The sequence below is a fragment of the Borostomias antarcticus genome, assembly GCF_949987555.1.
Source record: "Borostomias antarcticus genome assembly, chromosome: 10".
In the NCBI taxonomy this organism is placed as follows: domain Eukaryota; kingdom Metazoa; phylum Chordata; class Actinopteri; order Stomiiformes; family Stomiidae; genus Borostomias; species Borostomias antarcticus.
Window position 1 is genome coordinate 18570181 of NC_140243.1, and position 27477 is coordinate 18597657.

General features: G+C 44.8%; 1 protein-coding gene across 1 annotated transcript in view; it reads right to left on the bottom strand.

Annotated features, from left to right (window-relative positions):
• Window positions 1–7643, bottom strand: part of iglon5 (IgLON family member 5) — a 119601-nt gene extending 111958 nt beyond the window's left edge. Inside the window, exon 1 of the mRNA XM_084445008.1 lies at window positions 7113–7643. Coding sequence (XP_084301134.1) covers window positions 7113–7173 — 61 coding nt within the window. The 5' untranslated portion in view covers window positions 7174–7643. The remainder of the gene's footprint in view (window positions 1–7112) is intronic.
• Between the last annotated feature and the right edge of the window lie 19834 nt (window positions 7644–27477).

The following is a 27477-nucleotide window of genomic DNA, read 5'->3' on the forward strand; positions in this document are numbered from 1 at the left end:
CAGTGGAGACCAAAGTGCATATCTACGTATCCTGGTCAATAATTGTGTGAATGTGGGTTGCTGGACTTATGCCCGAGCTACCTCATACAATGCCAGGGAAGCAAACGTCAAGTACAGTACCAGACTGAACTCTGGGATCTTGAAAAAGGTTTTTTGTATATATCTCTATGATTTGACGCATCTTACTACTCGGAACTCGGACTCGGACTACTCAGGAAGACGGCGATAGAGGACAGTCTCCAGTAGTGACACTACAGAGCAGCCATTTTAGGAGGCTTCCACATCAGGGACCTGGGCCCGGATCCGAGTGCACTTGACCCCCAAAGTCCCAATTTGTTTGATTAGCATGAACACTGTGTACCATACCTTGAGATCACTTTTTCAAGCGGACCAAGGCACAGTTCTTTGATCCAGGTCGTCATTGTAAATTAGAATTTGTTCTCAACTGACTTACCTGGTTAAATAAAGGTTAAATGAAAAATAAATGAAATAAATACACTTGTATTCAGGTATCAGGTGTGAAAACTACTATAACGAAACATGGAAGTGGACCGCTATATTGTATGGGCTTGGGATCTTGCGATTGGCGTGGTTTTCTACACTGGAGCGACAACATAAGCCAATGTCATGTAGTCGGTGATGGAAGTGTACTCGGGTACGGAACAACATCACTAATGTGAAAGCTGAGCAGCGAGGGGATGCAGGGGCAATCGTACTCAGGCATGATACGAAGCAATCATACCCTAATAAGAAAACACCCGTAGGTCGTAACGGGATATTCCTGAACAAACTAATCAGGACCTCTAGGTGTCTGTCATAACAGCAATCATCTTAGTGGAATCCAAATTGTTTAATTTGTTGAGGGGGCGTGCGGTTATATTCTCATAATGACTGCCTACATTGAGAAAAATAAGTGGGCCGCAAAATCTCTCAGCGTGTCCGATGAAGACTAAGGTAGCCTAATGTTCTCTGCTTGAATAATGTAATGGCTTTGTCTTGCACATCCACAAACAAACAAATAATTAACCAGTCAATCGCTACATTTAAGTACAGTAGATCAGTCTGACCAGTATATCTTTAGTGTTAATATACTGATTAAACTGTTTTTTCCTTGGTTTTGGTGTTTCTGACCCGCGGGGCAGTCTGCTCTTTGTCTGTTCTGGACCTTTGCTGTGGGAATCCAGCCATGACCTGCTGGCTACTCCTGCCATCAAGGAACACGGGAAGTGTGACCAGAGGCTCACCTGTCTGCATCTGTGAGTAGTTAACCTTGGATCTTATTGCACTGACACATCAATTAACTGTTGTAAAGGGCTGCGGTATTTAATTACATCAGCTAGGCCTCTATGCTGATTTTCTATGTAGAAATGGTATCGGGGCACAGTTTTTGGTGTGGTCGTAGATTTTTTTTTTTGAAGAGTTAAAGGGGTAGTGTGCTATTTTGCACATTTAGCCCGATTTCTGATATGTCTAACGTCAATCTGAAACATGGAGACCATAATTTCACCGATCGCTCAAATATTGAGCTAGATCGAGATTTTGGTCGGACTCAAATTTCTTTACAGTGGAAGTGGCCAGGGCATACAAATATGTGTTGAAAAACTCAAGAAAACTAGCAGGAAGCTCAGTGTGTAATCTGACCAGCCTCAGTATGCTGTCCTGTGAAATGTATCACAATCCGTTGTGTTTACGTGCTTGTCAAGGCCTGGATATGAGTGTTGCTCCAGCCTGACTTAAAACGCTCCCGCGGAGGGATTCGACAGAAGGGGTAAGTAAGTAGTCCCGGCCTATTTAGGAATCTACCTAGTTGGTCGAGCGCATTCTACGTTTGTTGAGCTGAAGCAACAGTAGGCTATTTGTGGACAATGGGTCATTAATATTATGATGACAAAGAAGTTGATTTTCTATATGATGGCGCTAGCTACAGGTCTGAGCCTGAATACAGACGAGGAACTGCAAGGGATGGATGAATCGGCACGCAAGAGAAGAGGCTGAGGCTGAACCTGCTGCCGAGGCTATTTCTAGAAAAACGTCTGACTTTTGGTGTTCATATAAAAAGTGTAAACAGACGCCCACAGAAGACGAGAGTTTGTGTTGTAGGGAATGGGACCTTTTGCTCCCGAATGCGCTTGAAAACTTGGATGTATCCACAGATGACAGAATCAGCTCCAGCGTGTGCAGCTGAGGTCCCTCCCTAATAAACCAGGCAATTTTAGATACTTTTTTCAACGTCCCCAAAATAAATTGGAAACGGAGGCCCAGGCCAGAGGGACCAAACGGAGAGTTCTCAATACCCTAAGTGCTTTAGGCTATACAGTACGTGACTAAACATCTATATGAATTGATTGCTCAATTTTTGTCCAGATTTGAGTAGGCTATGATTTTTATACAGTAAGACACCTCATCTACCAAAACTGAACTATGCTGTTCTTTCCCTAATGCTAATAGCTTAGCATATTACTATGTCTGGCCCACATTGCAAGCTTACAACATACAGTAAACATTGAGTAGGCTAGCCTACTGGACGGATACACACATAACCCCAAGGAATTTATTAGAAAAACAAAAATTAATGATTGCATCACGCAAGTAGGTAGTAGTAGCAGGTAGTCTTAAAGCCAGATCCATGAGAGTTCTTTCGCTGATACAGTACGTAAGCTACGCTAACTACGTTACTGCATGTTGCAGATCTCTCTATGGGTCTGGGACACTTCATGCAAAATTCTGGTGCTCAAATCCTGGCAATTCATTGTTTTTGCAGGAATCCCAAATCAGTAACGACTTTCGCTATCAGGCGCTCCAACCCATATATTTAGCCCGCTCATCTAACCTGGGCTAGAGTCTCTCATTTGCTGCTACGATCTGTCACTCTTAAAATTTTGAGCCATCGATACACCCTCAGAATACCAGCTTGGGCGGCGCACATTTGCGCACCATTGTTGCTATAAATGATATATCCCATTACAAAATAGCTATTCTGTAGGTTACAGCAGTAAAGTAATTCTTCTTCGTTGTCTTCTTCTGTTTACTAGCTAGTAAACTCCGTTATAAACTATTGCCCCTTGTCACTACCGGATTTGGAACCCTCCCGGATTTGGACCGCTCCTATTCTGTGCATGCGTGAGTCGGTCCGCCATCTTGGACGCCTAGCCACGGAAACACCACTGTGAGTTTGTGGCTACCGGATTTCGAGTTAAACGTGCTTTGTAATAGTCAGTAGCCTAGGGGCAATCTAGCTAGGCTACTAGCTAACGCTAACTATAACTACAGAGTTAGCGATTTATTGCATTGTTATTCTTGTACGATGTATCATTTAAAGCACTTTATATAAGCCTTATATAAGTGCAAATGTTTTATGATTAATTACGGTTGCAAAGAGGTCGAGAATTTACGGTAAATTTCCGGAAACCTTCTGGAAACTTTCCATGGGAAGTTAAGCTCGGGAATTTTGGAGATGTTGACCTTTTTTGTAGCCTATAACTGCTTTTTTTACCTACTGTCCAATTACCCCTTACTAACTGTTGAGGATTCGTCACACAACCCACCGGTTGGCAGTGTGAAAGGGAAAGACAACTCCATGACTGATCTCAGCTCACAACCATGATTCCAACACCAGACAGGGTTGCTGTGTGACGAACTCTCAAACAGAGATTAAACTAACCACCTTCAGGGAGCGGCGGCCCAATAAGCCACTCCCTCTGGGATTTGGCCATACTCGGATCTGGCGAGACCACTGGTTCCCAGTGGGCAGCTGCACTGGAACATGATGCATTAGACCGTTATACCACCGCACACCCCTATAATAGGGAAGTTAAATGTAGCCTAGTTGGAGAAAAAACATAAAATTAAATTATAAATCTGGCAGCATGATCTTGGTTAAAACAACCTGATTTAATGCAAATTCAGTTGAATCTGCTTATGACAAAGCAAAATGTTTATATTTATGTCTGTTTATGACAAGATAATTACAGTTGGTATAAATAACCTCCAAATTCCCCGTTAATACCCATAAATTCCCGTTAATTCCCATAAATTCCCGTTAATTCCCATGGAAAGTTTCCAACTTTGAATATTCCCGGAATTTTGCAACCCTATGATTAATAGCCTTAATAGACTTTCCCCTTGGCAATCATTTTACATTTTCTTTGCTCGGGAAATAGCAAAGTAACATTAGCCAAATGAGCATAACGTACCTTTTATAATAAAGTTTGGAGCAGCACATTTTATGTCCTGTCTTCTGTTTTTGACAGGCCCGGGGGGTAGTGTTGTCATGATACCAAAATTATGACTTCGATACGATATCTGCCCAAAATATCTCGATACCGATACCAAAACGATACCACGGCGAAAATCTAAAACATAAGGAAAAGTAATGGATTAATATATGACAGAACATGGAACTTTAAATTGTTGGCTTTTTTTGTGCTCTGTTCAGTCTTTTTGCATCTTTTGAGTCTTTATTATATTTCCTGTAGCTTTCAAACACAGCTGGAAGGGAAGGCTGCCTCGACTGGGTGGTTTGGGATTGTGCTGGCATCTGTTTGTTTGTTTGTCTGTGTGAGGAGAAATGAATAAATTATGCCTGTTGTTGCAAACTGTGAGATAATCAGAAGAACTTGAAAATATTAATTATTATTAATATTATTAATTAATTAACCCAGGCCTATTGAAGCATTTTTGCTATTCCAAATTATCAGAAGAGATAATTGTCTCACGGTTAACAATTCTCTCGCTCTAGGAGGTCAGAGCAGGTATTGATTTTTTTTGTCACAGGTGCACTAGGCAGAGAGCTAGGCCTGCAGCCAGGCTGCAGCTATGCTAGCTAAAAGATTAATGCTACGGATGAAAATTAGCTTCTCTAGATATCATCTGGTGCAATAAATTTATTGTGCATTCATACATTCAAACGTAAGGTAGGCTAAATATCCTTCGGTTGTATTCAGTACTGGTGTTGCTGTTGTGTGCATTTTATCTTCTATCACATTCGCTAACCTGTCGCTCTTTGAATTCTTTGTGTAAGTCGGCATGTCTGTCTGCAAGATGCTTTGCCAGGTTGGTCGTATTGGCTCCCTTGGTTTGTATAGATTTGTAGCATCGTTTACACATGGGCGTTGTAATGTCCATGGGCTTGCCCTCACTGTCGGCTGTGTAAGCAAAATAATGCCAGATTTCGCTGCGCGCATCAGCTTTATCGACAAGCTGTGGACGGTCGACATTTTTACTTGTAGCCATCTCAGGTTAGACTAGTTAAAACTGTTGCGCTGCTCGCTGCAGAGTGACAGAGCGAGGAGAGAGAGAGAGCGCGCACGCGCGCACACACACACACACACATATTGCCCCGCGACTCGGGGATCTTGGGAGAGAGAAGCAGAGCGCTATAGCCTACAAACAAACACGGCTTCACTGTCGCATGAACGCAACTCAATATATACGGCTCTTATTAAAACACTGTCTTTCTTAAAGTATCGATACTTTAAATTTGAGTATTGTACCGTTTTTGACGACAGAGTATTGCGGTAGCCTACTTTTCTAGTATCGATACACCGTGCAACACTACTGGGGGGTGAAACATGCCACTAATATAATTTAGAAAATCTCTATAGAAGTGGTAATCCTTCATTGTGATCTTTCCTCACAGTGGCGATCCAAATCAGGTAGGCCCAAATCAGATTTTCTGTCCACGCCGAGTCGCCGTAGCTATGCGTCCAAGATGGCCGACCGACTCACGCATGCGCAGAATAGGAGGGGTCCAAATCCTATAGGGTTCCAAATCCAGTAGCGACACCCCTCTTTAGCAACAGAGGGGAAGTTTACATAGTGACGTAGTGCAGTCAGCAAAATCGTTTTGGTTCAAATATAGATGTTGGTTCAACAATCGTTTAGCAATAAACCTCAGGATAGCATACTGAGGTCAAGTAATATATTAAACCTTGAGCTTCCCATGTAGGAAAAAGCTACACATATGCCCTGGCCACTTCCATTGCAAAGAAATTTGAGTCGGGCGAAAATCTCGATCTTGCTCAATACTGCTGGAGCAATCAGTGAAATTATGGTCCCTATGTTTCAGATTGATGGTTAGACATAAATAGGGCTAAATGTCCAAAATAGCACACTGTCCCTTTAAATCCCCAAAATTGAGTAGACAGAGAACACCGTGACAGTAAAATGGAACGTGAGAGAGACCCCTGCATCTTGAAATGCTATGGGACACTCAAGCCCATGACAGAACATGTTTTACTATCAGTCAGTGCGAGGTATCTAGCGCGAGCTGATGCTCCTGGTGAGTAGGGTAGCCTTTCAGTTTGTGGCGCGCTTAGCCTATCCTTTATGGGCTATAATCCTATAGCCCAATAAAGCTCTCTAAAATGCCACATTAATCGACCGTATAGTAAGTGTAGCCTAAGTCAGATAATGTTCATCAGCGTTATTTCGGATCAGTGTACGGACGGGGCTTTTTAATAGCATTCACAACTCAACTGAGCTGGGGGTAAGAGTGAAGGTTAGACAGTGCCGTGCTTAGACGCCCAACCCGCTGGGCTGTCTCTTCTATGTCCCTGAAAACATCACAGGCTACTCTTTTCAACGCGCTCTATCTAGTCTACAACGTCATGTGACGGGTAGGCAACCAGACGATTCATGTCACGTTGTGGAATATGCGCCCGCCTCTGACAGAGCCGACGGCACGTCCAGATAAGATGGAAATGGTAGTCTCGAATTTTTAGTAGGAAAAAACATGTTAATATGCATCATTCGTAGGCAGAGAGTAAAGGGGGATTCGCAGGCTACAAATAGGATAGGAACTGTGCGCTGCGCATTTCATGCTTGACTGACACACTCTCATCCATCCACCCTCTATCTCTCTCTCTCTCTCTCTCTCTCTCTCTCTCTTTCTCTCTCCTTCTCTCTCTCGCTCTCTCACCACAACTGTAAGCAAATGGGAATCTAGTACACCGGAGCGCACACACGCATGATTCATAGGCAGGTAGACCCCCATCACGAACCGGAGGCATTAGTATTCACCTCCAGCAGCGTACAGAGAGAATGAAGGGGCAGACGCTGGCTGCATGGAGACACTCCAGCAAATCAAATCAAAGTATCTTACTAGAACTTACCTTTAGACAGCAAAGCAACGAGCAAACAAGCGAGAAGGTTTGGCAAGACGGGGCAGCCCATGTTGGAGTTGTGATTTATCGTTGTTGTTTTCGTAGTAGCCTACAACCGTCGTAGTCCGCTTGTATGTCTTTGCAGGAACAATATAAAAACGGAGCTAATTAATGTTTTCTTTACGTGAACGGCTAAAACCCGACTGCTTTTACATATGACTGGACAAAAACAAATGTATCCCTTTGACTTTTCTCTTTGATGACCCCCGAAAGGTTGCCAAGGAAAGCTGCTGTTGACGTTTTCGCAGACGGGCCACCCAGTGATCCAAGATTCTGGTGCAAAATTATCTAATATTCCAGACACAGAATTAACGATGTTTTCAATTCTTTAGAGAGAACGCATGTGTTCAAAAGCAACCAAGAGAAAATTCTCAACTGTCCAACTGCTCGCTGCAAAACATCGACAAAAAGACTGTGAACTGAATGATGTGATGCTTGCATTCGGTGGACAAACCGTCCCGTAATTAGCCTACTCTTGTCTCCCACTGTCGGTATGCAGCGCGCCTTGCCGCTCCGCACTCAGTGCCTCTCAGGCAGAAACAGCAAATGCGAAGCGCACAAGAAAATGCATGATTGACAGTTCAAGGAGAATTCCTTTCTTCCAATCACCACCGCCAAGGAGGGGGGCGGGATTTAACTATTGCGCTGATGCGCGGGTCGGAGAGGGTGGCCAAGGAGGAGGACTGGCCAATCCGAGGCGCATAGTGGGCGGGCAAACCGCGAGGCGAGAACGGCGCGGTGATAATGCAATATAATTTATAGCCAGCTTGGTGTTGCTGCAGTACTCTGAGAAACAGTCCACAGGGGACGAACATGCTAACTGTAGTTGAGTGGCCAAAGTGTTGGAGAAAGAGCCAGGTGGAACTTTCTGTATTGTAGGCAGGCAGACTGGGGCATGTTAATCTAGAGCAACTTTGAAGAGTAGACAAAGATGCCTGTTTTAAGACATGTGTTCAGGCCAGCAGGGGCTCTAAGTGAGAGTTATTGGGGGCAGGTTTTTTTTTTTTTTTTTTCCGGCAGCCTAATTTACAGCAAAAGTAAAAATGTACATGACTTAGACTTAACAATATTAGGATGGGCATTGCTTGGGGTGGGGGATGACTGCCAGGAGCAGGGTCATGTACCAACAGGAAGTGCAAGACAGAAACAATATCACTCAGACATGGACCATAATATTCCCACCAAACTGGGAATTCCCACCAAACTGATCCAAGCAAGCAAAATGACAATGGCCCATGACTCAAAAAAATAAAAATCACTGAGAAGCATCATGTCAATAACTACCTAAAATTTACATGTTTGTTGGTAGTACTACAGTATGTAATAATGACCAATTCCTCCTTGCTTCAAGAGTATGAGCCAATATTACATAACACAGCCTCTCGTGTTGTTATAAAAGTGACAGGTAAAGTGCAGCTGATCAGCTTTCCGCCCATATCCACTATGAGAGATCTACATTGAAATGCTGTAAGGTATTTACAGTACAGCTACTTCATTAGCATAGACGCATGATGCTTTTAGATAGTAGAAACACAGTGCCTTTATATAATGGCATCCAAAGGTTTCCATCAGGAAGCAGGCTGTTCCAGTGTCATGAAAGCTATCGGTAATGCATGTGTCTATGACTCATCTGACTGCAGTTATTTATAAACCTACCAAAAGTGTAATTCCGTTTGTATTATATTGTTTGGAGTTGTTTTAGTGAAATATAGTAACACCTGAGAAAATGTTGACATTGAATTGTTTTTGAATCAATCTGATAAAACACAATTAGCCTTAATTAGGGCTGTTCCTCCAAACACCATCTCCATCAAGCGATGACTTTATGGACGATAGAGTACTAACTAAGGGAGTACCGTATTGACAGCAATAGATATATATATATTTTATACAGTATATGAGATATTTTGTGATGTCATGATCATATCATTCTGCTAGTGCTCTAGTTCATAGTACTTTGAGTTTGGGTGTGTGTATTTGGGTGTGTGTATTTGTGTGCGCGCAAGTGTGCTTGTCCGTGTACGTGTGTGTGCATGTGCGAGGGCACCATGTGTAGACAGAGTATTGAGAGAGAGACGATAATCTTGCAGTCCTATACACCACTTTCACAGCAAATTAACAAAGTCTAAACCACAGAGTAATAAGAATCAAAGCACACAGGCCAGGTAAACCATTGACACCCACGCACACACACACACACACACTGTTCCAAAAACAGGCCCGGTGCACCCTGGGTAGTGCATCTCCAGGAAGCAGGGGAGGTCTGTGCAGACTGTCCAGTTGCCATCTGATGAAGCTGGAGCAACGCTTGCCAGGGAAGTTTTCCTCAAAGTGTCTACCGTGGCACTAGCCAGCAGGTGCTGCCAGGGAGTAGGTGAGACACCCCGCGAACCGGCTGCTTAGTATGGAAATACATGGAGACGCGCACGCCGGCTCCCTCCCGTCTCTCCTCGCGTCTCTCCTCCCACTCCGTCCTTAAGCCCACATTAATTGGCACGGCAGAGGCGGCGGACATACGCTTGTAATCACTGTCCCTAGGAGAACCCCACCGAGAGATAGAGAGAGTATGCAGAGAGGGATGAAGAGAGGGAGAGGGATGGAGAGAGAGAGAGTTATCCCAAGAGGATGAAGGGCGAGGAATAGCGTGCAAAGGAAAAAAAGAGAAAGAGGCAGGTAGATGGACGGAGAGACAGGAGGAGGAGGAGGAGATGAAGGAGGGAGAACCCCCCCCCCCCCAAAAAAAAAAGAAGGAGGCAGAGGTATGATCCTCTTGGTGTTGTATTGTGAACACGTCCCTAGAGGGAAGGCCACGGATTGAACAAGAGAGAACTGATGGCAGACGGATCATATGAGGGATTATGGGTGAAGATTGATAGCTGACAGGGAGGAGATTGGGAAAAAGAAGACAGTGACCAAGAGAGAGAAGGGGGTGGATAGAGAGGGAGGGGGGGGAGGGGGGGTGGGTAGAGAGGGAGAGGGGAGGGGGGAGAGAGAGCGGCTACAACAGGTGTAATTTCACCTGTTGTAGCCTAATTGGTCTATGTCTTTTCATCTTCCCCTGATGCACGTGAGGTGAATATCCAATGACCAGATTGTGGAGGAGCGATATGTCCCTCCACCTTGTTCATTTCCACCCTCCATGGACACGCGTGCTGTTACAGAGAATCCTAATTCGATTGTTGGTACATCGTCCAATTGTTTTCTCTGCTGTGCAACACGTCATGGCTGTAAAGCACCTTGAAATTGAATAACCACGTCTGAATCGGAGAGAGGGATGACTGACGAACCGGTAGATAGAGGGAAGGAAGGAAGAGAATCCACCGGAGGGGGGAGAGAGCTAGAGAGAGAAAAAAAACATGACCACTTGGAAAATAAAAGAAAAATGTTCTAACCTTCTTTGATTGTTTTACCTCGATTTCACCAGGGGAGCCCATTGAGACCAAGGTCTCATTATCAATGGTGCCCTGGCTACAAAAAAACATCATACATCAATACAAAATAAATAAAAACAACATACATTTACACAAACTGATAAAACTCGTAAATTGATCAAACTTATAAATAATGATGGTGACATTGTTTAAAGACAGACCTCAACCTCAATTTCATTTATCATACTGGTTGATAGAAGTAGCGCCTCACGCGGCTGTACTGTAGATGATATACTGAGGCAGTTTATTAAATGATTACTACAGTATCTCTCTGTAATTCCACAAACGGACAGTGTGTCTGTCTGTCAGCATTTCTCAGGACCCACGGAGGTGCAGTGTTGCCCGTGAAGTTGTTTGGATCAGTGGTTCTCGACAGGCGCTGTGCAGGTAAAAAATAGTTTCCACGCAACCTGATATTCTCCCATCCAGTGCTACTGTACAGTCAACACCATACCAGGGGCCTTAAAATGCTACCAGCTAGCTACAGTAGCTAACTTCTGTACGGATAACCTGCCATTAGCCTTAGATACTGCAGGAATAAAAAAGGTAAAAATACCTATCGAATAGATACTAGGTTTGATATACAGTACATTAGAACCAACAACATGTGGTGAAGTACAATGAAATGAGTCAATGAAAAGTAACATATTAAAACGATTTTGCTTGCTTGGTTCATTCATTTCGGTTTGTGGCATGAAAGAAAAATAGATTGGGTACATGTGTTTTGGTTTGAGGTGTACGCTAGAGATTTGAATAGTGAATTTTTAAGGGGTCCACGTTTGCAAAACTAACTTTTTCATTGTTTTTGCATATGCATTTGAGTCTCTGATGGGCCTACTAACACACAAAGTATGAAGTGAAACCACAAAGTATGAAGTGAAACAACCCAGTCATTTTGTTGTGGTCAGCTGAAATGAAAACATTTGCCAGCGAGCCATTCAAATCTCCCTTGTCAATTTACGTCACAGTCGGGGACCTATTATAATAATCCTACCCCCATCTGAATACTGTACCTTCAATCACCTGCGTTTGTTTACCTGGCTATAAAGGCTGACATTATTTGCAGGTCCCGCTAGCTAGCATAATGTCTTCGCACGGAAAATGCTCTGTTCTTGAATGTACTAAGCAGCACATATCGTCTCCTATGCTCAAAGGACAGAAGAGCTGAGTGGATACATTTTATTTTTGATGACAATGTTCCCGCTAAAATTGACAAAACACTGGCGGTGTGTGCTAGCCATTTTTTGTCCGACTGCTTTTCCAACCTGGGTCAGTACAATGCAGGATTTTCAGATAAACTCTTTCTGAATGATCAAGCAATACCAACTGTCTGTGGAAATTATGAAGTATGAAGTAATTATGTTGTGTGTTTGTTTAGTATTAACACTAGCTAGCTAACACAAACTCCCCTTTTGCCTCAACCCGGATGCTCGGCTCATCATATGTTAGAGTAACGTTAGTGGAATGAACTTAGATAGATAGTAGGTAGTAGGTAGATAGTAGGTAGATTTCTAGTTCATCGAGCGGTCATTAAAAATGATCAAATGTTAAGAAGTGGACATCATTGGATTCCCCTCGGCCTACAGAATCTAGCTTTTATTGTTTGTAGTCGAATGGTGTCATATAACCTGGTGGTGTCTAGCTAGCGAATGTAGCTAGAGGTAACAGCATGCAACTGTGGAGATAATAACATGAGCACTCACGCTATAATGTTTAGTCAGGGAGAGAGGACTGACATTTGTCACAGTGGCATCGAGTGTGGATGGTCCAGGCTAGCCAGCTATATTTGAGGTAGCATAGCGCCGTCAACAGCCCTCGTTCTCTAGCCTGCCGACTTGCTCTTGGCTGAGCTCATTTGCATATGAAAAACGCTCAATCCCCTCAATCTGATGTTGTGGTCAACAGAGGGGTATAGAGGCATGCTAGAACGCTTATTCTAAGTGGTATTTTCATCAAAAATACTCAAAGACATGTTTTAGGGACCCCAAAGACATATTAAATTGTTGAAAATTAGCATAATAGGACTCCTTTAACTGATTCCGTCAATGTATCTGCCTCTGGTGTTGTGAGCAATGCTTTCTGTACATACGCAGCCTGAGTTGAATGGGTCAAAGATTTAATCACTGATATTTAATAGATGGATGGATGGATGGATGGATGGATGGATGGATGGATGGATGGATGGATGGATGGATGGATGGATGGAGTATCGTAGATAGTGCTGTGTTGCATTTTTTATACTTGCACCTCACCCCATTGCTAAAGGTTAGTTTCTTAGTGTGTAGACCAATGTTATTATAATTAACAAAAACTAATGAAAAAACGAAAACTAGGTGTAAAAAAACATTTTAGTTGACTGAAATAAAAATAAAAACTAGGCTTTACAAAAACTATAACTATTATAACCTTGGTGTTGCCTTATCAGTGGCAGTAGCTTAGCAGGTAGAGTAGCTGTCCAGGAGCACAGTAGCTGAGTAGAGTAGAAGTAGTAGGAGGTAGGGTAGCTGTCTGGGAGGTCCTCGGTTTGATTCCACCTACACCTCTGTTTCATTGAGTTGTACTTGAGCAAGACACTGAACCCCAAATTGCTCCCAATGAGCAGGCTAATACCACCAATGTGTGAATGGGTTTACCTACTATTTATCATTTGGACTATTAAGGAAGGGGAATTGTTTCAATTAATTATTGTATGAGTAAATTCATTTTATTTAATACATTTAGGGCAATAGCCTTCATAAGGAATTCTGTAATGAGTTGCACAGGCACAGGCACGCACAGGACGGCCATGGGTCCTGATGGCCAGGGGGGTTCTGAGGAGCCTCTTCTTCTTTAGTGACCAAAAGGAAACGGTGTAGTACTCCCTCTTGGTGAAAGTGCTGTTTTAAATATTTGAATCTCTTGAGTTTGCGTTTAATTCCTTGATTCGCCTCAGGCAGCGTGGCTTCTGACTGGTAAATGTGTGACGAGACACGATGGGGAAAGAGCTACCTTTTAAGGGTAATGTTAGCTAGAGCAGAGCCGGAGCATTCCTGAGTGTGTGGCCTTGAAGCTGGATTAAAGCAGCAGGCTGAGGTGTAATAGGCCCAGATGATGGAATTTAATCATGTCTGCCGCCTCTCCCTCCCTCCCTCTCTCCCTCCCTCCCTCCCTTGCTCTTTCTCTCCCCTCTCTCTCTCTCCCTTCCTTCTTGCTGTCTATTAACCTATTTCTCCGTGTTTCGTATTTTCAGTTGACCTGTACTTTTTTCAATCTTCAGGTGAATACGGCAGTTGGAATACAATTCAGTTCCTGCAGTTCTTTGTATGGAAATCAAATTGGTACAAATCCGGTACCAATAGCATTCATGTTCTCAAGTGCCAGTGCAGAAAACTCAAATTTCTCCTTATCTCACCCTCAGTATTTTGGGACTATATTGGACGGCTTACTTCACATCTCTGCCCTCCTCCTCCTCCTCCTCCTCCTCCTGTCCTCCCCTCCTCCCCTCCTCCACTCCTCTCTCTTCATCTTCGCGGTCCCGTGAGCACGGTGTGTAATCCGAAGGGTCAGCAGGGGTCACCGGGCTCTCCTACACTTGCTCCTGTCCTCGCTCCGAGCTCCGAACTCCGTCACGCCCCAGAAAACCCGCTCTCTTCGTAAAAAACGCCATCGCAGACGATGCTTAAGATGAGGCCCCGGTGCCGTACATCACCCGCCAAGTCCCGTCTGTCTCTGAGGAAAACGGGTTAGATGCAAACGGAGAACATTTTCAGTGGTCGGAAGAAAAAAACAAACATATCTCATTATAATAATATGAAGTGCCGGGACTTTTAGATCCATTTGTGTCCATAATCGTTGCACTTAAATCAGTCACAATTAATTGATGATGCGTTTTGCGGGGATTATTGAACTTTGACTCTGGAAAAATTAGGATTAGGATTAATCAATGTCTTATTGATAGAGGGTTCTGCGCGTTGAATCGGTAGACCTCAGGCCCCAGGAAAGACAGCATTGATGAATAGCTGGGGTTCAGAGGTGGATATCTATCAAATCATACCACGCCAAGTGCTATAGTTGTAAGTATTGTGCACGGCGGTTTCTGATTGGCTCACTCATCCTCTCAGCCACTCCTCCCTTCCCTAATGGACTCTGCACCTGTCTGTCTGTCTGCTTCTCATCCTTTTTTTTCATTTCGGCCTGCTGAAAGACTAAACTCTCTCTCGCTTCCTCTCCCTCCTTCTCTCTCTCTTTCTCCCTCCCTCTCCCTCTCTCTTCCACTAGTCCCTCTCCTCCTCTCCTCCTCTCCTCCTCCCGTCCGGCTGATCTGGTGGTAATGAGTAGCAGCTGAGGTGAAGCTAGTCGGAGGTGAGTGAGAGTGAGCCAGGAAGTTAATGAGGATGGCGACCTTGGATTCTGCCTGGGGTATGGATAGAGAGAGAGAGAGAGAGAGAGAGGGTGAGGAAAGGGGAGGCAAGGGGGGGGGGCGAGAAACAGACAGAGAGACGGGGAAAAAAAACGTTTCAATTGATTAATCCAGTCAATGCACAAACGCTTTCATTTCTAGCTGCCGTGTGTGTAAATGCCAAGCGAGCCATGTGACTATAATCAAATCGCTAATGTTGGAGCAAAGGCAGGGTTGGGAGGGGGGTCAGGGAGGAAGCAGCGAAGCATTTTGCAAATCTCTCACATCTTGCCCAGCCATCCCTATCTCTCTCTCTCTCTCTCTCTCTCGCACACATTATTTCCCTCTTTCATGCATCCTCTCTTCCAGTCTTCCCCCCCATGCAGATACCCTGTCGTTGCTGCTTCTCGTCCTTTTCTCCGTATATCTCCCTCCCTTTCTGCACCGCACTTAAACGCAGTTTCCTTTGTTGCGCTCCCCGAAAATCAATCGTTCTCATTTCGCCCAGAATTGATTCTGCGACCTCTTATCGTCGTGACGCCACCGCCGCACACAGACCCCCCCGCCCGCCCGTCCCCCACCTCTCCATCCGCCTTTATCTTCCCTCCATCTTTCTATCTTCTCACACCTTCACTCCGTTCCTCTGTTCCACGGTAACTGGTTTCAGATCAGTTTGGAACGGGTCTCTCTCCCCCCTCCTCTGTGAGGCCTTCCTCCCTGGGGTTGTGAAACAATGTGTTGATTAGATGTGTCTGGCGTGCCACACAGACTCACGGACAGACGCCATTGTACCTTGCAGAATTGCCTTGCACAGGGCGGTGTCATGAATCCTGTAAAGCATTGTCTTGGCAGTGTGTTATACCACTAGGCTACAGCGTACACGCTTCGCCCTGTATGATCGTACTGACGGTAATGTTGTGGGTGGAGATGAAGTGTGGCTCCGCTCGTCCTGGTTGAAGGGTGTACAGCATGTGTTGCACTTTGTTGTATTAAAACTATTCAGGAGCCACTCGTATCCTCAGAGTAGGCGTTTGATTGCTCTCCCCTTTGGCTCGTCACTGCAGAGACAAATGCCGGGAAATGACACATTATTTTTTGACCCAGCTACCAAGGAGTACAGAACATATCGATCACAGTTGATGCGGTAGTGTGTTGCAAATAAAAGACTTCCTGTTTTTACCTCCGCCCCAGCGACAGCGTTGGGGCGAGAGGTTGTGTTTTCGGTGGCATGCGTGTGTGCTTGCGTGTGTCTGTCTGTTAGCAGGACTACACAAAAACTACTGGACTGATTTACACAAAACGTGGAAGGGTGTAGCATCGTCCAACTTACAGTAGAACCAATTCAATTTTGGAGTGGATTGGTATCACGTGTCGTGTCCACGGGCCGCCCAAACACTGCCGGACTTCCCATTCACTTCCATTCATTTTTTTGACTAAGATTACTCAAAAAATACCAAACCGATTTTTATGAAATTCGGTGAAAGGGTGTATCATGGGCCACCTTAGAACCCTTTACATTTTGGAACAGATCAGAATCACGGGCCGGATCCTCGAATGAAAACAAAACTTAGAAGGAAGCCAGCTCTGTGTGTGGGAGTGCTAGAGACACAGGGTTTGGACTGGGGTGTGCGGGGGGAGAGCCCGGAGTGCACTGCACTGCCCCCCGCGCCAGCCGAATACGGCCACCCATTCACCTCCTGTCATTTTTACCTCCGCCCCAGCGAATCACGAGCCGCCCAAACACAGCCCAGACAGACATTCACCTCCATTCGGTTTTGGACTAGGATTACACAAAAACTACCAGACTGCTTTTCATGAAACTCGGTGGAGGAGTGTAGCATGGGCCAGTTAAGAACCCATTCAATTTTGCCATGCATAGAGCCACGGAATGCATTCAGGGGCGGAGGCCTGTGCTCTCTGAGCACCCTTTCTGGTTCAGAACTGTGTTATGTTCACTCAGAGGCCTACAATGGTCTGAAATATACCATTTTACATCAAAATATGCACTCTAGTCCAAAGGCTGAAAAGGCTGTCCAAAGTCCAAAGGCTGAAAACACAGTTATTGTCAATCCCTGTCTGGAGACATGAAAGCTTCTCATATCCCCGCGTTCCTCTGTGAGCCATAGCAACAGTAAGGAAGCATCCTCTATCCTGAAGACGTTAGCGTTAATTATCTCATTGATGGAGAGAGCACGCTGTTTTGTTAAAGTGAGGTATCTTTATGCAAATGTATACATGAATGCCACAGCGAGCCATAACGCTCAGCTGTTTGTGCCGTATAACGAGACAAGGGAAGACAGCGTCACGCGTATCCATCTTTAAAGAAGCCTTGACGAAGCCAAACGTTGTGACGGTCTCTGGTGTGCGAGCCCGAGGTAGGCTATCATCAATCTGGGCCTTTAAAAAAAAAAAGACGATTTCTGCTGCGTGTGGATGGCCTTTACACAGAGAGAGAAAAGAGGAAAGGTTTGAGAAGTAAAGTGAACGAGAGAGAGAAAGAGAGAGAGAGGTATAGCAGAAATGCAATCATTCCTGTGCACATGTGAGGTATTCAGATTTTAGAAACGGTTGAGATAACTCTCAAGTTAATGCTTGCATATTACATTTATCTGCGAGCCAATTCAAAACTATGAGAGTTTACTTGATGGATTTTAAATTGATTTTTTTGTTCAACACTAGGAGTTGTTAAGTGGAATGAAATCATGATTAAATGTTTGCTTGTTTACGGCATGCGTTGTCATGCATCTCCCCCGCCTTCTCTAAACCCATTTAACATGGCCCATCAATACACTTGAGAGAGCCATTGCTCGGAAAGGCTATATTCTGCTTTTAATAGCGTGACACAGGCGCGCCCGCTTTCACAGCCCGATTGGCCCCCATTGAAATAATTAAGCGAATCAGGATTGTCATTAGTGGCGCTGAGCGATATTCGCCATGATCGCGCAGTTCAATTTATGTATCGATCGCCCTGCCCTCCCTCTCACTTCCCGTCTGTACCGGGGTAGCCGGCGGCTTTAGCCAGGTCTCAGCTCCGCCTCCTGCGGCCAGATCGTGGTTAATCATCACACGTAGCTCTTGTTTTTTGCCCATTAATTAATCACGGCCCTCTCCCAGAGCGCCCCATCGCCGTTTGTCGATGCACTTTTGAATCGAGTGCTTCAGCGCTGACATAGAACTGTACTGGCTCTATGACAGCGGCAATCAATGAAGTGTCACACCCAGCCTCTCCTCTCTCTCTCTCTCTCTCTCTCTCTCTCTCTCTTTCTTGCAATCCAATATCTCACAAACGACATTGTGGGGTAGCAACATGCACATCACATTCATTCAAATGTCTTATTCATTCCATGTCCTTGGCATGTGTTTCGTGAACATGTCGGTAACAAGCAGGCAGGCGGCCATGCGCTCGGGGCAGGAGAAGGTTGTCCTCGCCGGGGGAGCTGTCAGGAGCAGACAGGGCGCGCTGCCCAGCAGGTGAGGGTTATAAAGTGGCCCGGTGTGCCGCAGTGAAGTGAACAGATTTGCTTCTCAGCGTGTCACGCTCGTTACGGCACGTTCTCAAACCTGTGTCTCGTTCAGGAGGGTCGTTCATTAAGGCTGCTTATACGCGGGAGTCAGACGCCATGACAGTGCGCCACCTGTCGAAGGTGAGGTAAACCCCGTCGGGACTTGTCGCTCTCCTCTTTAGCTCGGTGATAACTAGCAAAATCACGCCTGTCTCCAATTGAAAATGCAGACTTGTTAATTAACCAAACCCACAGGTCACTACTGATATTTCCATGTCATGGTTATGCTACATGTCTAACTGATGATGGTGACCATAAAAGCTATTTGTGTCTGAGTGTCTCAAGAGGCAATTTGAGATATAAAGAGATTGATATACGCTTCTCTCCCTCTCTCTCTCTCTCTCTCTCTCTCTCTCTCTCTCTCTCTCTCTCTCTCTCTCTCTCTCTCTCTCTCTCTCTCTCTTTATCTCTCTATCTCACACACACACAGACACACCAGGTGTTAATTTGCTCAAACATTGTCTGACAGGTCTGAGAATGAAAAAATGATTAAGTGTATAATTATACACCATTTCATGATTAAACTACCGAGTGTTGGTCTATTAACTCAACCGAAAGCAAAACACAGCTCATACATGTCAAACAGAATTTCCTTTCATTTATTTATTTATTTATTTATTTATGTATTTATTTCACAAGCATTTTCAAATGACCGCTGGGATTCGCCGCCCGATTGTTTCTGAAGCACGCGACGCTTTGATCTCCTTCAAATGCATGCTGGGAAATCACGGAAGAGGAGCCGGGCGGCGTGCATCACAGCGTGCGGAGGGACAGGACAAAGAAACCAGCCGTTGTTGCTCCATTTCGAAAGAGAGAGGCCCGTTCCGCTTTTTTCTCCCTGACAGATTTACGATCCATTTATGATATACGGTTGGTTCCGGGTGAGACCTGCCGTGGATAAACAGCAGTGGGAGAGAGAGCTGATCAATGTAAATTGCTGTGTGAAAGGGGCACGGTGACCTTTAAAAAGTCGGCAACGAGAAACCGAGGGGCCGGCATCTGTTGCCATTGGATTCGGAATCCCCCCTCTCCCACAATGCCGCTGGTTCCATCTCCCGAGTATTCGCCGGGCCTGACCCCTCCCAGCCCCCGCGAGCTTAAACGCCACGGGATCCTGACTTTCAAACAGCAAAAAGCTGAGCATTTGGATTCTCTCTTTGTACGCAGCCGGAGGAGGCGCGGAGCAGAGCATGATGGGACGAGGCAAGGCTGGGCACATTCAGAACTAGTGAATGACAGAACCGTGGCCCCTTCCCTGTTTGGACCCAAGCATTTAGTCCCCGGCTGTGAAAGGCCAGTCTCTGCTCCTCTTCTCCCTGGAGGAGAGACAATAACACTACCGCCGTGAGAAAAGCTTCCCAAGGTTGAGCTGGGCAGATTAATGAAAAGGTTTCTGATGTGTGACAGTAGCTGTCTGATTCCTCCATGACACAACCCTCGGTGAGTGGAATACTGGTGCCCTTCCTGTGGATGATTAGCCGAATGTTACAGTAGAGGGTTTGCAATGCTTGCCTTGGATGGGACTGAATTCACGTACAACAGGCAAGACAGTTTTAAGCAGTTTTTATAATGTTTGTTGTGATGGATGAATTCAGATAGAAATCAAATCTGTACGAAATTGCAAATCACGCTGCCCGTCAACAGATTTCCATAGAGACTGAATTGAAATTGACGGATACGGGCAAAATATAAAACAAAAAAATATAGCTGGATTCACGTACAACAGCCAAGACAGTTAAAGCAGTTTCAGAAAGTTTGTTGTGATGGATCTTCGGATGGAAATTTAATCAGTACAAACACATCAATTACGTTGTCAGTAAACGGAGGGTTTCTTTAGAGAATGAATAGAAATTGACAGATACAGACAAAAAAAACATCAAAAGAAACAGACTAATATGGGCAGAAACCGTTTTGGCTGTTGTGTGTGAACCCAGCATTAGACATTTAGAGATATGGTAGATCGAATCTGTAGTTTGCATCTGTATACTTAGTCAGTCTGTTATATTTCACACAAGTTAATCTCCAAGTCCCATAAAACCATGGGTCTGAGTATTTCCTCGTCTTGTCTAAACTCTGGGTGCTCTGCTTCTCGCCACTAATCATTTATACACTCAGGCATCTCTGAGGACACCCATTACGGTCACTTCAGCTCAGTGGCAGATTTAGGCAAAAGTGACATCCAGTAGGCAGTGGCCCAGGGCGACATCTTGCCTGGGGCAGAGCGGGGCACCCTCACAAAATCAGAATGGTGACATTTGTGCAATAGTTTGTTTATCGCTCATTTGTACGTCATGTCCATGATATCACATCACTGTGTGAGTCAATTTACCTTGTGGACGCCCTTATTCTAGTTTGTGAGCTAGGCTACTGCCTGGGAAGGTCTCCCACCCAGAAGAAGGAGGTGGGCCAGGAAGACCTCAGGCCTCCCCACTGGAAGCTCGAGGTAGATAGCAGGGGAATCTATCAAATAGAGCACAACTTTGTACAACACTAATGCAGTTAGTGAAATCAGTCACACTGTGCAATGCTACCAAATAAACCAGAATGCATTCATAATTATATATTATCGGGTTAAATGTAATGATTATTCATTTGTGTTGTTACCTCGATGAAAATGACAGTTAGTGTCGGTGGGGACAGGTGGTGAGAGTGAGCCCGAGCCAGAACTGACCTCTGTCAGCCTCTCCAAACATCAGCATCTGGAAGACGTCCCTCACCTCCAACGAGGAGGCCTGCGGGCACCACCTGCACTCGTACCCTGACTGAACAGCTGCTGCCGGATGCAGTGTGGGTTTAAAGAGGCTGGAGTTTGCTCATCTTCTCCTATTTAAAGAGCTTCACCGTGACGGGGGCAGTGTAATTCTGTCCTCGGGCTCCACATGGTGAAACTCACTTCAGTCGGCTCCACTGTGAGCTCTACCGTCTGCCAGAAGGGAGCTTTACTCCCATGGGCTCTGGTCTCCAGTGGTTCTGTCCACTCTGTCCCCTGCTCCCTAGGTTATGTTTTCATTGTTTTGTGTAAAATATTGTTGTTGTTGTTGTTTTATTCCATTCCAAGTGTGTTTAGGGATGTGTTTCCCTCTTTATGTGCCAGTTCGTCGCTGCACCTGTGTGTCCAGCGTTCCAGAGGCTTTCCTAGTGTTTAGCTCTACCTGTATTACTGACCTCTGCTCCGTTCCTGGACCTCGCCTTTGCCTTTTCCATGTTGGATTGTTTACCTTGAATATTGACCGCCTCCACGTGTACCCAACCTTTTTGCGAGTGAGGGCCTCATTCACCAATATCTCCCTAAGTTCCGTTAGTAAATTTCTTCCTAAGAACGTTTCGTCTGTGCACAGCTCTTTAGTCGCATGTCCCTATATGGGGCTTGCGGGGAGTTTACTGTATGCTAATTCGGAAGAACTGGCGCGCATTTTCAATTTACAAAACAATGGGATCCATCCTTGTGAGTCGTGCTATTCCATTGGACATTACAAATTCTCACTGTGATCAGCCACGGCTGCTTACGCAACCAGACTGGATTTGACTGGTTTTTACTCTCTTTGTGTGCTTGAAGTATTTCTCGGCCTTTATGAGTCCTTATCCAGTTCACGGTAACACCAAACAGTTTTTTTGTTGTTGTTTTTTTTGAGAGGTAGAACAGGTGCGCCTCTTCTAGTTGCCTGTTTAGGCTGTGGGTGCTCTGCTATGAAAATACTTGTAGAGAAAAGCCAGCAGGGTGGGATAGTGGCACTCCAAATTAAATAAAAGTGCAAGACTTATTTTTCTGACGACTGTTAATTTTTAGTTTGACATGATGGAAAAGCTCTCGGTTGTACTGTATGCAAAGGGTTTTGGTGATTCATTACACTTATGAGAGCCTCAGCTGCACCTCTCAATACTAATCATCATTTATGCATGTCTGTATTTTTGTCCTGTTTCATTAGTCTGGTTGATTAATGCCCAGGCAAAATGTTTAAATCTATTATTCATCCTGCATTGAGAATCCTAATTTATTCATCAGTGGTAAGGGCCACACATCTCAAATTAAAGGCAATTTAGTTGGACTCTCCACAGCTGTACAGTATTTCAACATCCATGTGAGCTGAGTTCAAAGCCAGACAATGAAGCCCAAGGTTCAGGGAGGACTCAAAGGCCGAGATGGGTAATTGCCGAATATCAGACGGGCTTATCGGCACCTCAGCGGTCGAGGGCAAGCCGGTCTGAAGCTCTGGGGATTTAATGAGGGGTGCTCAGGGAGGTTGTGGGTGACACACCTTGACACTTGCACGGAATATCTCGCCGTGAAGTCAGCCCTGTGATGAAGCGAAAGGAAAAAAACGTGGATGGTTATCTGTTCCCCCGCGATACTTCGCACCCCATGACACATCTTGCCCCCTGCGGTGGGAATGAGAAAATGGAGAAAGGAAGAGATAGTAGACGGGTGAGTGAGAGATAGATGTCTCTGGAACAAAGCGTCTCTGATGCGTTGGATGGGGTGAAGGGAGGTCTTCTCCGTGGAGCTGAACAGGAAGAGGAGGGATATTGTAGACAGTAGCAGCCCTCGTTGGAGTTGCGCTACACTAACAAGATTGCTACAGGAAGTTAATGTGGCTGCAACAGATACCCCTAGCGTCCAAACACAGTCCATCAGTTGTACTCTTGAGCTGAATATTGGACTGTAGTACCCCAAGGCTCCATTCTGGGGCCTCTTCTGTTCAACATTTGCATGCTCCCACTAGCTCAAATTATGGAAAACAACAAAATACTGTATGTTACCATGGCTACGCAGATGACACACAAATTTATATCACCATATCCCTAGGGGACTATAATCCCATACAAGCGCTGAGTAAGTGCATTGAACAAATCAACGATTTTTATGCTCCACATATCTGGAACAAACTTCCAGAAAACTACAGGTCAGCTGCAACTCTCAGTTCTTTTAAATCAAGACTGAAGACTTTTCTTTTTGCCGCTGCTTTTTATTAAATCAAATAATTATTCATTCATACACTGCACTGTAACTTTAATCCTGTATTTTATTTTTCCTGCATTTTGTTAATGTAAAAAAAATATTATTTGTTTTTTTTTACATTTTGTTTTATATGACCTTTTATGTGTTTCTTGCACTTTGTCTTGATGCTTTAATGTCTCATGTAAAGCACTTTGAATTGCTTTGTTGCTGAAATATGCTCTACAAATAAACTTGCCTTACCTTGCCTTGCCTTGTACAGCGGTTGGGTCCGGTGAAGTGCAGAGCTTGTGAGCAAACAGGGGTGTCTTGTCCTCCTTGACGTTGGTTGAACAGAACAGCGTCTGTAGCTGAGGGCCTGGGTCTCGCTCAGTGTACTTTGTTTGCAGGTGAAAACAAGTGTGTGTTGTATGAAGAGCAGGCTTTATGACTTACCGGTGCTTCAAAAGGAAAAGAGGAAGGCGCAGTCGGTATTTCACTGAGAACGGTGCCGCATGGCGACTCACCAGCTCTGTACATGCGATCTCTCAATGCTCCTGCTCGGCTGAATGCACTCCCTGTTATCAGCTGTAGTGAAACGGCTTTATTCTGCCTTTCAGAGAGGAAGCATTTTGCCCTTGCACAATTATGCACAGTCAGGGACAAGGTCTTTTGTTACACTCATGGACTATTGAGCATCCTTATGCTTTGATGTTCTGGCTGCCATGGGAACTAGCCCAGAGGGAGATCCACTTATGTAGTAGGTACATGTAGGACGTCTTCGTAAATTATGATTTCAATGATGTCATGATAAACTATGATGACAATTCTCTAAAATGCCCTATTAAGGTCTGTGTAATATAAGCATTACTTAATATGTAATAAGGTCCTTATAAGATGCTTATTAACATGAATGTCTTTACAGCATTATAAATAAGTTTATTGTTAGATGAGTTAAGATATTTATAAGAAACCTGTTATGTAAGAATGTAAGAATGTTAATAATATCCTTATTAATTTGTTATACATACGTATTAGCCGTTAATTATGCACTTATTATGCACGTTGCTATGCATTTTGAAGGTCCTGGATCTAAAGTGAGAGCAGTGCCTTATTAAGGTTAATAAGCCTTTTATCATGCACATCATGCACTTTACTGTGCATCTTCAAGTGCTTTATTAAGGTTAATAAACCCTTTGTTATGCAATTGTGACCGATTTCAACGTTTAGTATTTTTATTGCACAAGGGTGGATTTGAACCTGGGACTCCCGTAGGACAAACACCGTTCTGACCTACCTAACCTCTAAGATACTGTAGCTATAGTACAGTATATGGAGTGAGTTTAGGGAGGTGAATGTAACCCAGTTGAATCATATAAACTCACTCCACTAGTATAGATAATGTCCAGCTGTGCATCACTGAATAGCTAGCTTTTCGGAGGCGTAACTGGTGTCAGGACAGTGTTCGTCTCGTGGGAGGTCCAGGTCTCTCTCCACCTCTCTCTTTCTCTCTATCTTGCTTTCTCTCCCCTCTCTTTCCCCACCCTCTTTCTCGCTCTCTCTCACCCCTCCCTCTGTCTCTCTCTCTCCTTTATTTTTCTCTCTCTCACCCCTCCCTCCTTCTCTCTCACCCCTCCCTCTGTTTCTCTCTCTGTCTCTTTCTCACCCTGCCTCTTTCTCTCCTCCTCCTTATCTTCTCCCCCCTCTGCATCCCTGTGTTGAGAGATGGCACTGAAGGCAGGGGGTCTGGGAATGCCAGCCCCCCCCCAACCCCCCACCCACCCCCCCACCCCCGCCGCCATGGCATATGCCAGACTCTACACCACTGCAGCATTTCCCTGCCCTCCCAGATAGCAAGCGGATCTGGGCCATATACAGGCCAGATCTGGCACTTGTGGCTTAGTTCCGGCCCATATATGGCCCAGATCCGCTTGTTATCTGGGTAGTGGTGCCCGTCTGCAGTTCCAACGGCAGGCCCAGTCTTAGGCCTCGGATACACTAGAAGACTTTCACAATCTTAACAGTATAGTATACACTAGACGACTGGCTTCTGCTTATTTTTGTATGACTACTGAAAAACTGGGTATCGCACATTTAACAAGTGACGAGTTTACACTACACGATTGAGTCCAGAATCTGCTCAAAAATATCAAACATGTTTGATATGCTCCGACTTGCTCTGACTCGGATCGGGAGAAGTCTGTTCTCATCATACACTTGCCGATTTAAATCTGTACCCCTCATACACTTACAGATTTCTGTGCCAAATTGCCACTCCGACTACCCCCAACTAGTGCAGACTGCTGCTGACTAGGACAGACTCGGCAGGATTGTGAATCGTGTATAAAATTGGGCATAATATCTTGTAGTGTATCCTCAGCTTTAATTTCTTTTCTCCAAACTCTTTGACCTTCACTCTCCACCCCTGTCCCATTTTTACAAATTCAATCTCCAGGCTCTGCCTTTGTTTCTGTCTGGTTCTATTTAGGAGAAGCTGGGCAGACATTTCCACCGACGCCGTCACCGCCGGCCTGGCTCTCTGTCACGCTCCAGTGCCCCGCGCGCCGGGCGCTAGCTACTGTAGCATGAAGGCGCAAACTGGCCAGCGAGCACACAGCTTGATGCAGCAGGCGGGCCAGATGTAAATGCGTAGACAGCTGAGGCTACTTTTCACGCAATAAAGGGCTGGACATGTCACACACACACACACACACACACATGCTCGTGTTTATGCAGGTATATACAATCACGCACTGAGTGTGCGTCTATGCAAATAGACGCACACGCTCTGAGGCATGGTTTCAGTAAATTTGAAAATAAACTCGATGGCATATTTGATGTTCGATATTTGACGTGTCATCTGTAGTTTGGTGTTTCATATTTTCTCATCAGTTTGGGGCTTGTACTGCGGCTCGTGACACAACAGCGCTGTGATTTTTCACATGACTTATGAGGGAGTTGTCGTTTTCTTCAAGGAATCATCCAAAAGAATAAAGAGATAGCCTTGTTTTCTTCAGATGCATAAAAGTGATAAAAAGCCTTTGCAAAGATGGTTGTCACGGCCCAAATGCAGACAAACGAGGCAGGCGAAGACAGTTCGGTGGTTTTAATGAAAAACAAGAAAGTTACCACAAGTCAGGCCAGAGAGTTAGAGGTAAGTCCTGGGAATGGGAAACATTGAACAAAACTTGAATGTCCAAAACAGAAAGTATAATTAACACCACGGGTCACGATGGTGGGTCACTCTTTTTTCGGGCTATATAGCCATGGTAACTTATGCTGCAGAGCTAACCTGCTCTTAGCTATTTTGCCGGTATTAGAACCGACATCATTTAATCATGGCATGGCGAAGATCAACTGCTGTGAATTAGTTAGCTATGCAGTTTTCTAGTGAGCTAGGTAGCCGAGATATATCAGAGAGCAGAGCAGAAGTAGCCTCATGAGATCATCCTGTTCTCGCCAGCTCACTTTCAGTTTGCCTTTCAGTCTGGACTTTCCTGTATCTCAAACAATTATTCTCTGATTATGTTTTGACCAGGCCAATCCTGGACTGTGTTCAGACTGCTGTTATTCCCACCAGTAGGACGTAGCCCCTGATTGGTTCCCGTGGCAAAACAGTCGTCCAAAGCAATGAGCAGTAATGTTAACGTTAGTAGAATAAGAACAGCCATAAGTGCAGTATTGCAAAAATAGACTCATTTAATAACAATTAAACAAGAACAAGAGTTTGCACAGGTTATCTGAGGAAACTGTTTTCGTTGTTTCATTGTTCTTCCGACTGCATTTGGCAAAGGTTTTGTTACGCTGATTGGCCGAAGGAGTTAGTCTGTCAAGACAAGTTCTCCCACCCACAATAATCATTCAAGATAGGCCAGGCTGATTTGTGGAGTGAAACTGAATGTGAGCTCGCTAGATCAGGATGGTCTCACAAGGCTAGAGTTGAAGAGCACCAGGTTGGCCAACCCTGGCTGTGCCAAACGCAACAGCGATGCACCATGGACATTTTTAA